The sequence below is a fragment of the Gorilla gorilla genome, chromosome 13 (genome assembly GCF_029281585.2).
Source record: "Gorilla gorilla gorilla isolate KB3781 chromosome 13, NHGRI_mGorGor1-v2.1_pri, whole genome shotgun sequence".
Taxonomy (NCBI): domain Eukaryota; kingdom Metazoa; phylum Chordata; class Mammalia; order Primates; family Hominidae; genus Gorilla; species Gorilla gorilla.
Genome location: NC_073237.2, coordinates 29,219,454 through 29,232,193, shown reverse-complemented (window position 1 = coordinate 29,232,193; position 12,740 = coordinate 29,219,454). Strand labels below are relative to the sequence as shown.

General features: G+C 44.4%; 1 protein-coding gene and 1 long non-coding RNA gene across 2 annotated transcripts in view; both read left to right on the top strand.

The window, feature by feature from the left end:
* Positions 1–333: 333 nt before the first annotated feature.
* PRSS3 (serine protease 3) overlaps positions 334–12,740 on the top strand; it is a 48,063-nt gene continuing 35,656 nt past the window's right edge. Inside the window, 2 exon segments of the mRNA XM_019033541.4 lie at positions 334–438; positions 441–564. Coding sequence (XP_018889086.4) covers positions 334–438; positions 441–564 — 229 coding nt within the window.
* On the top strand, positions 3,473–12,535 carry LOC109028332 (uncharacterized). Its single transcript, XR_002007349.3, has 3 exons — positions 3,473–3,656; positions 11,873–11,979; positions 12,078–12,535. It is a non-coding gene; the product is annotated as an uncharacterized lncRNA (long non-coding RNA).

The window sequence follows — 12,740 nt, the reverse complement described above, 5'->3', positions numbered from 1 at the left end:
CACTCAAACTTAGCCACCAAACTTAAACTAGAAAAACTGGGTTGTGGTCCCTGATGGACCGTTGGTGCCTTCTTCCTTTGCTGGACGGTGATCCGTGGCTGTTTCTCCGGTGTGTTCGCAGTGGTTGCCTGGCTTGGTAACACTCTTCGGAGCCACAGCCTGTGCTCGGGGTCCTCGCCGTCTCCCAGGCCCTGCAATCTCTTTGCATCCCAGGAGGTCCCGGTTGGTTGCAGTCCTCCTGGGTGACTCAGGAACCAGCCTCTCCTGAAGCACACAGCCTAGGGAGTTCCCGGGGCCAGAGACATCTCCAAGGGAAGGTCAAGGGCCTGGAGGATGTGCGGACCTGACGACAGATGCCCCGCACGCTGGCCGGGACCGGGAAGGGCGGTCAAGTGTGGAAAGGGGCTAGCGGCTGCCAGGCCTGGCCGAGTGGAGCGGGGCGGGGCGGGGCGCAGCGGGGCGGGGCGGGGCGCAGCGGGGCGGGCCTGGAGCTGCACCGGCTTCTGGGTGGACGCACTTGGCGCGCGGCGCGGGATGCAGACGGCTGCGAGGCGCTGGGCACAGGTCAGACGTCAGTACCCGCAGGGGGCTTGAACCTGGAGGAGGGCTCGAAGGGAGAGGGAGCCCCGCCAAGGAGCGGGGCTGTGATGGAGAGGGGGTTCCGACTCGCATGGGACCTGCGGGGGAGGGTACGCGGACAGGGAGGGGATACCGACTGGGAGGGGCTCTGGGACGGGGATGGAGGCTCCGCTAGGGGAGGACGGGAGGGGATGGAGGGCCCTGGTGTCGCGGAAGCCCACCTGGGGCCCCCTCCGGGCTGCGGCACCGATGCGCACACTACTCCCACCGCCCCCGAGTGCCTATGTCCGGCTGGCCGCGGCCCTGGAATGAATATTGCTCAGTCCCCCGCGAGTCAGGTCTGCCGCGTTGCCGGGTGAGGGGAAGGTGTGAAGCCCCGGGCCTCCGTCTGCCCCGTGAGTCCGGGGACGCGCGCCCCCGGGGATGCCACCTGGCCCCTGAGCTGTGTCCAGTCACAGCTCACATAGCTCTGGGCACTGGTACCCCGACTGCCTTTCCTTGTTAGCTGCGATACACAAATACATGAGCCAGATCCTTTCCTGAGGCCAGGAAGCCTGGAATCTAATAACACTGGGCGGTGGATAAAGTCCCCCGATACAGTGCTTAGCTTCCGTTAATGGAGCCATGGATGGAAGCGGATGTCAGGCGCAGTGGGGGAGAAATTTGCGGGGGTGGCCCTGTCTAGGGCCAGAGAAACAACCTCTGAAGCTTAGATCCAGCCCTAGAGGGAAGAAAGATGTGAGTTTCAGCCAGGGAAACCTAGCACTTTAAGAAATAGAAACCCTTTCAAAATTGGAGGGCAGGTAGCTCTCCTAAAAGTTGCAGAACTGGCCACTTCTTTCACGTTCTCTTCGACTGCTTTCTGCCGTGTCTGCCGTTTTCCTCCTCCCGCACCTTTTTGTCTCCTAGGGTGGCATAGCCTTCCAAACAGACCTGCCTACAGCATTTTACCTGCAATTTTACACTCATTTTATAGAAAGGATGGCTTATTGTTCATGAGAAACGTGTACTGTTTTTAACCAGATGTGTTATATTTTCAGTATAACCTGGGTGTTGTGCAGTGGGAAATTACGGAAAGAATCAGGACACGTGGTTAGGTAAGGGCCCAGTGGCGTCAGACTTAGCTCTTCGTGACTGCGAGCTTCTTGGTTTAATAAGGATATTGGCTCCCTCTGTTCCTGGGGTTTCTGGGAAAAGATATGGAACTGAAATGAAGGTTTCATTGAATATGGCCCACTGATTTTACAAGCAGAGGTGCCTGAGATAAGCAAAAGGTGAGGCATGACCTCTGGCTGTGCATTATTTGTTCTGATATTACAGGAGCCAAGCATTCCATTTCCTTCTTTTTAAAGAGCTTTGATTTCCTCTCACATCTTCATGAAGATGGAAACAGTGCCCCCACTTACTTATCCTCAGGCCACACCTGTTCCCATTTATTCCGTGAGTTCCTCCCGCACCCTTCTGGTTGATGTTGGTTGTGATGGCCGAGGCGAAGTTATTGAATCTCACATTTGGCACCAGTTGTTTCTGTTTCTCATCTCCCCCCTACCTTCAGTTAAACATCAGCTGCTACACTTAGCTGTTCAAAGTACAGATGTTAACTGTGTTGGGTGTGATCAAAAGATCTCTTTTCCTCAAATGTAAAATGGGTGAGGACAGTTTCACCACACAGAGTCACTCCCCTAGCCAAAGTCCTTGCTATTGCAAAACATTTTATTGTAAGAGAATTAAAGTCACTAGTGTGTCAACTAGTGGTACTTATAGACACATTCCATATTTGTTTCTGTAGACAGATCATAAGACAAACACTAGATTATTCCCAGTATGAGACCATACTGAATATGAACAATTAGAGGCCACAGGTGAGTGCTGTCCTCCTCACACTTTCTTTGAACTCTTAAGCTTCTACCCTTTTAACCAGCCAGCCCTCTCCCCGAAACCTTCACTGAGGCTAGAAACAAACACAAAGAGACTATCTGAATTTTAGCGAATTTTATCTCTCTTTTCTGTTCTCTTGTGTAAAAATTAAATGACCACAAACTACACCGCTGGAGGAAAAAGGAAAGCTAAAAGGTCTATCAGCCTTCTGTATGTGATGCAGAGTTCAACTGAATATAGCAAGGTACACACCTGCATTCTCCTTGCCAGGACTTAGATATCATAAGCCATTATCTTGCTGGTTGTTGAAATCATAATGGGGCTTTATAGAGCACAAGGCGATGTTTGTAAACAGCACTGTTCAGGCAAGATTAGAATCCATATTTGAAAAATGAGGAGATGGAAACAGAGATATTGTGTATGTGGTCCAGGGTTAGCCAGTAATTAAATAGCAGAGCCGGAACTCAAACCAGCATTCCTTCCAGAATACCACAGCTGCCTCTGGAGTGGTTTTTGTTGTTCTTGTTGAATTTTGTGATGGAAGATTGTGATTTGTTTTTCCTGAACACTTAATATGTTTTCTGACTTGAACTGTCAGAATCTGAATTTAGAAACTCTCGTTTGGTATATTTCATGCCCATCTTTGTTCCATATAATTACAAAAATATCTTAGAGCTGGGTATAACCTTAAAGACTGTCAAGTCCAATGTTGTGGTTTTTCAAAGAAAAAAACCGGATTTAAGAAAAATAAAGCAAGTACCTCATGTTGCTTCCCCAAATCTACTTCATTGGAGAATTACAGCTAAAAACAATGTTCAGATTATTGCTCCTTCTGTCATGTGGTCCCTTGAGAATTTGCCAAATGTATAAATCCAGTGACTTATTTCGATGTACTCTTTTGGTTTGAGGTCTGTGACAGCAAACATAACCTCCCTGAATCCCGGCCTGAAATGCCTATGTACCTTCTGTTCTAACTGTAGCCATTATTATAGTGGCTAAAGTTCTAACTTCTGTTCTAACTGTTCCCCTGGTTCCATGACAAACAGAGCTTTACTTGTCTTATTCCTAGCACAGTGCCCATAGCAGGCATACATAAAATGTGGTCAATATGTCAGATAAACATCTGAAAAAGTGTGAGATGTCATTAGAAGTTCATTCAGCTACAAGAACAGAAAACCCTACTACAGCGGCTTAAACAAGTAAGGAGTTTGTTTTTCTCAGAGAAGGAGAAGTCTGGAGGTGAGAAGGCTGGGGCTGGGAAAGGGGTTCCGATATGAACTCATCTAAGACAGGCTCCTTGTGTCTTCCCACACCACCCTCCTTAGCATGGAGCTCTCATCCTCACTTCCCCAAGTTGCAGCAGAAAGACGGGCAGAGGCATGCTCCAGAAGAGTCTTGTCTTGTCTTTTTTTCTTTTCTCTCCTTTTCTTTTCTTTTCTCTCTCTGTCTCTCTCTCGTCTCTTTCTTTCTTTTGAGACGGAGTCTCGCTCAGTGGCACGATCTCAGCTCACTGCAACCTCCGCTTCCCAGGTTTAAGTGATTCTCTTGCCTCAGCCTCCGAGTAGCTGGGATTACAGGTGTGTACCACCATGCCCAGCTAATTTTTGTATTTTTAGTAGAGACGGGGTTTCACCATGTTGGTCAGGCTGGTCTTGAACTTCTGACCTTGTGATCTGCCCCCCTCGGCCTCCCAAAGTGCTGGGATTACAGATGTGAGCCACCGCGCCTGGCTTGTCCTTCTTTATAATAAATAATAATAATAATAGCTTTTCTGGTAGCCCACCCCAAAAGACTTCTTACATGTCATTGGCCAGAACCATATCACATACACACTGTTAACGGTGAGGGAACCTGAGAGAATCTATTGTTTTAGACAGACACTTCAATACATCAAAAAAAGAATTTTGCGCCAGGCATAGTGGCTCACGCCTGTAATTCTAGCACTTTGGGAGGTCAAGGCGGGTGGATCACCTGAGGTCAGGAGTTCAAGACCAGCCTGGCCAACATGGTGAAACCCCATCTCTACTAAAAACACAAAAAATCAGCCAGGCGTGCTAGCAGGCACCTGTAGTCCCAGCTACTCAGGAGGCTGAGGCAGGAGAATCGCTTGAACCCAGGAAGCAGGGGTTGCAGTGAGCTGAGATCATGCCACTTGCACTCCAGCCTGGACAACAAGAGCGAAACTCCATCTCAAAAAATAATAATAATAACAAAATAGGAATTTTGTTAATAAGGCAGGGGGGAGAATGAACATTGGGTAGGCAGCTAGCAGCATCTGCCGTAGTGTGTTTTATGAGTCATAGATCCTGTCTCTAAATAGGTTGTTATTTGTTTTGGTTTTTTGTTTGTTTTACTAAAAAGCAATGGGTAATGCAGTGGGTCTAGAGGAACTTTTTTAAATGGTAGAGTGCAAGGACCACTCTGAGAACTGCTGATTATGTAGGTCAGGGCTCGGTCTATAAATCTCCATTATGGACTGGCACGCCAGGTCATCTGAGGGCAGGTGGTTGCGGGAATACATTTTGAGAAACACCGAATGTCGGGTGGTTTAGCAGAAGTGCCTTTATTTTATTTCCGTTAGCTTTTTGCTTCACTCCTCTTGAGGATATTACTTTATTTTTTAATTTTCTACTTTGGTCAACATAAATAATATATAGTCTTAGAAGTCGTTCGTTGTAGAAGGTTTTTATTGAGTTTATACTGAGTATAGAACCCTAGTGGCAATTACTTTCAATGCTTTGGGTTGTGTTTTTCTGATATTACCATATCCTAAATAGCATGCAAATACGGGACATTTCTTCTCTTTTCCAGTTCTGGGTGACATCTATTGACATCCTACCAAGAAGGATGAGGGTTTGCTCCTTTACACCCCCACCCTCCCTCTCACCTTCACATCCCTTTCTTTTAAGTTCCCAATAAGGTTATATCCTAAATTTTTGATATGTCAATGTTTGGTGTGTATATTATTCCCAACTAAGGCACATGATACACCATGATCTTTACATTCCCCTTCTTGACCAGTCTTTTCCCCCACCCCATGGAATGGGGTGTAGGAATTGCTACATTTTCTTTAGTTGTTTGTTTGAGAACTCATCTCCGAGAACTCATTTCCTGGAGCCAAGGAAACTCATGGGGGCCCTCTGAGTGCTACTAATTGCATGGAGCTGTTGAGTGGGGAGGAAAAGCCAGGCTGCCATCAAGAAGCATTTGGGGTAAATTTTCTAAGCACATCTGAAAAGACAGAGTCTAGAACCTCCACGGTCCCTGTCTGTTGTGATTTATTTTCTCATTCTAAATACATACATACATACGCACTTTTTTTTTTTCTGTCTAGGCCATCTCTTGTGGAATACATATGTACTTTCATACCCAATTATGTACAGTTTTTTAAATTTTACGCCTTTTTCTTAAAGAAGGCTCCCAAAAGTGTCTAAGATTCAGGCCCCATAAGATGCGGTTGCTTTTTGAGCTTGTGCCCATTTAAGATGTCACTTTTCTTCCTTCACACTTGATTGCTGGTTTGGCTGGGTATGGGATATTAATCAGAAATCATTTCCTGTCCGAATTTTGAAAACATTGCTGTATTTTATTCTATTTTCTTATGGTGCTGTTGAGAAGCTGATGCCATTCTAATTCCTGATCCCTTGTATTTTGTTTTAATCTCTGGGCATTTGTAGGGTTTTCTTTGTTGTTCATATTCTGATATTTCATGATGCTGTTATTTAATGTTGGGGCGGGGTTTTTTGGCAGGGAGATACAGGGAGGTATCAGTCACTGTCCTAGGTATTTTATAGGTCTTTTCAATCCAAAAATTACATTCTTCGGTTCTGAGTGGTTTTCTTCTGTTATATAATTTTCTTGTTCTTTCTTTCTGAAACTTAAATTACTTAGACTGAATCTGAAAATGGGATCTCTTGGATTTGTCTTGTAATTTTATCTTTTTTATTTAAAAAAAATCCCATGTTTTTTAGTTCTAATAAATCTTCCAACACTGCTATTAAATGTTTACATTCTACCATTACATTTTTAATTATCAGGAGCTTTTATTGGCGAGAGGTGTGGCCTTCTAAATGGTTTTTACAGTATCCTGTTCTCATTTCATGAATGCAGTATCTTCTCTTATTTCTCTGAGAATATTAACTCAGTACTTTTTCTACATTTTAAAAGTTTTCTTCAGCTACCTACAATGTCTGTGTCTATTTTCAAAGTGACTTTTAATGTTGCTTTTGGCCTGCCTTTCATGTTGGAAGTTTTATACATGTTTAGGGATGCTGTGCGTCATCTGTGAGCATGGTTTGTAAGTTGGCTGGCTTCATTGTAGGGTGGTTAGGCAGAGAAAGCCTTTTTGATGGCTTATCATCGTCTGTCTCTAGTGCTTTCTAGTACATATAATGGGTTTCTCTGTAGAAAGATCTCATTTCTAGCCATTTATTCCTGTTTGAGAAAAGTCACATAATAACTTAGATGTATGTATTATGTCATCTGCTTAATGGCAGAGGTTCTTGTTGTAAGGTGGATAGGTGGAGGTCTAGGATTCAAAATGGGAAATGTGTCCTTGACTCTGCCTCCACTTTGAAGTTGCTGATGTTCTCCACGTGTTCTTTTCTATTGAAAAAGCTCTGAGATACCAGGGAATGAAAACTCTTTGAATACATGTGCAACTAATTTACTTTTTGATAACCATTTGCAAAATATCGATTATATTGGGAAAACATTTTTCTAATACCTCTAGAATTTGGGACAGAATTTCTGCCCTTGAAGGTCACCCTCCAAATCCATGCAATTTTTCCCTTGTACAGCCCCACAATGATCATCAAAACTTGGAGCAGATTCATCTTTTTTTTTTTTTTTCCTGGGAAAGGTTTAGATCACGTGAAGGGAACAGATACTAAGTTTGATAGGAATGGTTCCTGCTTTAGCTTCCTAAGGCCTCTCACTTGGAAAGCCTGCCCATTAGACCCTGGATTTTTTGCTGTTAGCTTTTCCTTCTTAGGCGACTTCAACAAAGACTGCAAACTCCCTGACAGCTCGGGCCCAGGCTTGTCACCTCTGCAACTCCATCACCCAGAACAGTGCCTTATGCATAATAGGCACTTGATGTTAGTTGACTTAAATTGACCCTATTGTCTGTTTTAAACTAGCCTTTCCTACCTGTCTCCTTGCTATTTCCTCTGTTTCTCTTACGTCTTTTTATGTCACCACCTCTTGGATGATGCTACCTCATTCTCAAATCTGATGGTATGGAATAGCTATAAGAAAACAAACTTGAAAGATCTCTAACTACTAGGACTCTAAGTAGAATTTCCAGGATTCAAAACTCCCATATCACCTTACTAAATATCTAATTATTTCTTAGGTTATCACCAACCACCCTTCATCGAGTCCCTCCTGAGCCACAGTTCAGTTTGGATTATTTTTTTCCTCATGTTCCATCCCTTGACTGTAGCGCCCTTCCCTTCCTTCCAGTGTCTTTGATCGGCCTCTACTTTGATCCAGAGCTTCTCTTTGATCTGTTCTAATGGTCATTTTTCTGCCTCCTCCCCTACATTGATCTACAATCTGGCATATTTTATACATTATACAAAGCACATTGTTGTGCTGATTTCAGAATACCTACCTGTCAATCAGACAGACATCTTTTCAAACCTAACTCAGACCCATGATGAAAGTCTCTCTCTTCTGGCCATTACTGAGATAGCTCCTGCTTTGGTCTCACTGGGGCTGTTTATTTCTCTATGGGAGGCTTTAGAACAGTAACTAAACTACAGTGCAAAATAGTGATCTGTAGATTAGTGTTTCTCAATCATCAGCACTAACAACAGAATCTAAACTCCCAGGGACCTGGACACTTGGCTGAGAACAGCCTGGCATAAGTGCAGTCTCTCTTAATACTAAAAAATTTATGCTACCCCAAAATATGTCTGTATCTGTTTTCAAATGAAAATCATTTTTCCAGAATCTTCAGGTGAAATTAATACTCCAGGATTATGTTCATCTTGTGATTTCAGATATCATCTGGGGGGAGAGGATTCACACATATGCTAGTCTGTGAGACACAGTAGTAGAAATCAAAGGACTTACCTAGCTCTAAGAATTGTATGAAAATAGTGATGGTACCAACAATTTTACCAATGGCTAGATTTAGGAGATGGTGTTCTCTTGATTCAAGATTAAGGCTAAGCTCATCAGTTCAGTTCAGTTTAAGAACTATTATTATATATCAAGCTTGTGCTAGTTTATGATGGAGATGATAAGGTCTCTGCTCTTGAAGATTCTGTAGACTAATGGGCAAGATATATGTCACTATATAATTTTAATATAACATGGTAAGTGATAAAAATCATGGTATGTATAAGGTCCTTTGAAAACACACAGGTGGGGCACTTAGCCCAGCCTGGAGACTCACAGAGGCTTCCTGCAGGAGATAAGGCCTAAAAACGGAAACCAAGTAAGAGGAATGAAAAGGACATGCAATTTAGAGGGGACAACATGAGCAAAGGGGACACTGTCAGGTTCACGGTGGGAAGAATTGGGAGGTGACGCTGGAGAGGAGCCACATTCAGGTATACACAATGCAAGGGGATGTGGACCCCTCCACAGGCTGCTGGTTAGCCAATGGAACATTTTCCATCCTCCAGTAGGGTAGTCAGATATACACAGAAGGTGGATGACTGGCTGCGGGATGGAAGAAGAATTCATGGACAGCAGGACTAGAGGCCTCTCAGTGTTTAGGAAAAAGACAATGAGAGCCCAAATGAGATCATTGCTGCAGGCACAGAAGGGAAAGAGAAAATACCAGGATACTTGGGGAAGCAAATTTAGCAGAATTTTGGTGTCTTTGGGGGCAATGGTGAGGGGAGAAGAGTCCAGAATGACTCCCAGGATTCTGGCTTTCTGGGTGACTGGACGTTAAGCCATCACCCAAGTTTGGGATATGAGAAGAGAAGCCAATTTGGTGGGGAAAAAAGGTGGTGAATTCAGTCTTGGACATACTGACTTGAGGTGTCTAAGAAACATCTGTATGTTTATGTGCATGTCTGTCTATTCAGCAGGTTGTTGGATCTATGAGTCTGAGACTTAGAGACAAGGTCAGAGCTAGAGATGAAGTTGTGGGAGTCACCAGTGTGCAAGTGGTGATTAATCCATGGGTGTGCATGAGAGTTCTTGCAAGGGGAAGAGGAAATGGAAGTAAGGGCTTATGCAAGGAGGATTGTTGAGTAAAGTGGAAGGCCCAGCCTCTGCCTGCTCACTAATGTCAGTGCTGAACAAGCCCACTGGCAGTGGATGCTGAGGGAAGGAAGGAAGGAGTCTGTCTGTAAGCTTGAGCACTTTTTCTAAGAGGTGGAGAAGGCAGAGAGCCCAAGCCTTGAAGAAATGTTCCTCAGTGGCCTGGCATCTCAGAAATTTGACTCCATGACTTTGGAGTGATCTTTCCATTATTATTTTCCTTGAGCACCCAGAAAGAGAATTCTGAACTAAATGTATTCTTTCACATGGCTGAGTTAAGGATAGTGTTAATTACTGAAATATATGTAAGGTTTTTTTTTTTTTTTTGGTTGTTTGAAAACTAAGCCCACCTTTGAAGTCCAGAGATGTCCTTTCACTCTAATGTATGCTGAGGTGGCAACTGGTAACTGCTTCTTTGTAGGTAATAGCCATAGCCTTAGTTTCATCCTCCTTTCTCCATGACTAAAACTTGCTCCAACTTCTGCATTTCGTTTTTGTGATGTATTACTGAGGAGCAAAGACATAAAGGGATTTCAGAATTTGGAAGAGCCATGGAGAGTCCCTCTTCCAAACTCCCTATTTAACAAATAAAGAGGCCGGGTGCGGTGGCTCACGCCTATAATCCCAGCACTTTGGGAGGCCCAGGCTGGCGGATCATGAGGTCAGGAGATCGAGACCATCCTGGCTAACACGGTGAAACTCCATCTCTACTAAAAATACAAAAAATTAGCTGGACGTGGTGGCGGGGGTCTGTAGTCCCAGCTACTCGGGAGGCTGAAGCCAGAGAATGCCGTGAACCCAGGAGGTGGAGGTTGCAGTGAGCCGAGATCGTGCCACTGCACTCCAGTCTGGGGGACACAGCAAGACTCTGTCACAAAAAAAAAAAAAAAAAAAAAAAATTAGGACCCTGAGAGGCTATGTGTCTTGCTCAAGGTCACAGAGTGAATTCCTAGCAGCATTCAGGCTAGGACCCAGGTATTCTGACTCAGTGGCCAGTGTTCTTGTTAGATAGTGAGAAAATAGAATTTAGTCCAATTTGTTTTTCAATCTCGAATTCAGGATCCAGCAAAACTGCCTAATTTTCATGACAGTTTGAAGAAAGGCCCAGATCAAATGCCTCCCCCTCTGTGAGGCCTACCCAGTTTCTCAGGTGAGAGTTACCCACTTTGTGTGCTATGTGCTAGGACTGCTACCAGTACGTCCCAGGACAATCAGTCTTTCACAAGTATTGTCATGTGGCACTTAACGACAGGGACATGTTCTGAGAAATGGGTCGTTAGGCGATTTTGTTGTGTGGACATCCTAGAGTGTACTTACACAAACCCAGATGGCATAGCCTACTACACATCTAGGCTATGCGGTGTATACTGTCAGTACTGAGCATATGCACTGTTAGCAGATGCTGAAGGGAGTCTGTAGGCGTGAACACTTTTTCCAAGAATTGACTTTAAACCTGTACAGCACGTTACTGTACCACACACTGTAGGCAGTCATAGCACAGTGGTAAGTATGTGTGTATCTAAACATGGAAAACATGCATTAAACATACGGTATTATGGCCAGGCACAGTGGCTTACACCTGTAATCCCAGCACTTTGGGAGGTGGAGGCGGGCAGATCATGTGAGGTTGGGAGTTCGAGACCAGCCTGACCAACATGGAGAAACCCCGCCTCTACTAAAATTACAAAATTAGCCAGGCGTGGTGGTGCGTGCCTGTAATCCCAGCTACTGGGGAGGCTGAGATAGGAGAATAGCTTGAACCCGGGAGGTGGAGGTTGCCGTGAGCTGAGATCATGCCATTGCACTCTAGCCTGGGCAACAAGAGCGAAACTCCGCCTCAAAAATAAAATAAAATAAAATAATTAGCAAGCGTGGTGGTGCACACCTGTAGTCCCAGCTACTCAGGAAGCTGAGGCAGGAGGATCACTTGAACCCTGGGGATGGAGGTTGCAGTGAGTTGAGATCGTGCCACTGCACTCCAGCCTGGGTGACAGAGTGAGACCTTGTCTCAAAAAAAAGAAAAAAAAAAGGTATTATAATCTTATGGGGCCACCTTCATACATGCCGTCTGTTATTAACCAAAATGTCATTATGTGGCACCTGACTGTATACAGCTCTCTACTAGATTATAAACTCCTTGAAGATAAAACTATTCATTTTATCATTATCCATTATATTATTTCCTTAGCACCCGGAAGAATCCTGTATTTAATTGGCTCATATGGAAAATTTTAGAAAGAGAGAGACAGCAGGGCTGAGACTATCTTCTGCTCAGGAACCAAAACGAGCTGGGAGGTAACAGAGTTCTTTTTCATAGTAATTGTGTTCCATATCATGGTGAAATAGTGCCAGAACAAGCTTCAGACTCTTTCTGGTCTTACTCCTTCTGACAGTGCTGTTCCAAAGAACCTCCCATACAGGAAATAACAATGATGGCAGTAGCTGTCAAATTCTAAAGACGGGGATAGACTCTGGACCTCCTCAGGCCCCTGAGCCCACTGTAGAGCAGGGACGTGACTTAACTGAAGTTCAGGACTGCGGCCACAGTCACATCCACCTGTGAGCAATGGAGGACTTTCAACACAGAACCCTCTGCATCCCCTGCATTCTGTTACTAAGCAGCTCATAGAACACGAAGAGGTATTAACCTTGTTATTTGCAGAGTTACAAAAAGCTGAGTCAGGTATTCCAAAGCAAACCCAGACCAGAAGCCACCTGAGAGTTCGTGCCGGCAAGGACAGATTCAGAATGTACAAAAACGATGAAAATAATATTCTGTGATCACCCTATAACCTACTTCCTTACTGACCAAACACATGTCTCATTCCCATTAAAAAGTTATGCTCAGCCACTGCCCTCTCTAGGATTATGTGATGTTAAACAGTAATTCTGCCCATTTAGGGTCAGCTACTCAAAAGCAAAGAACAGCAACTTTAGGTCAAAATATATTCTTCCAGGAGAGAAGCCCAAGTCTCTCCCCTATTATTGCGGGAATAGTGTACGAGCACCAGACTAGAGAGGAAGCTAACACTTATTAAACATGTATTCTAGTCAGC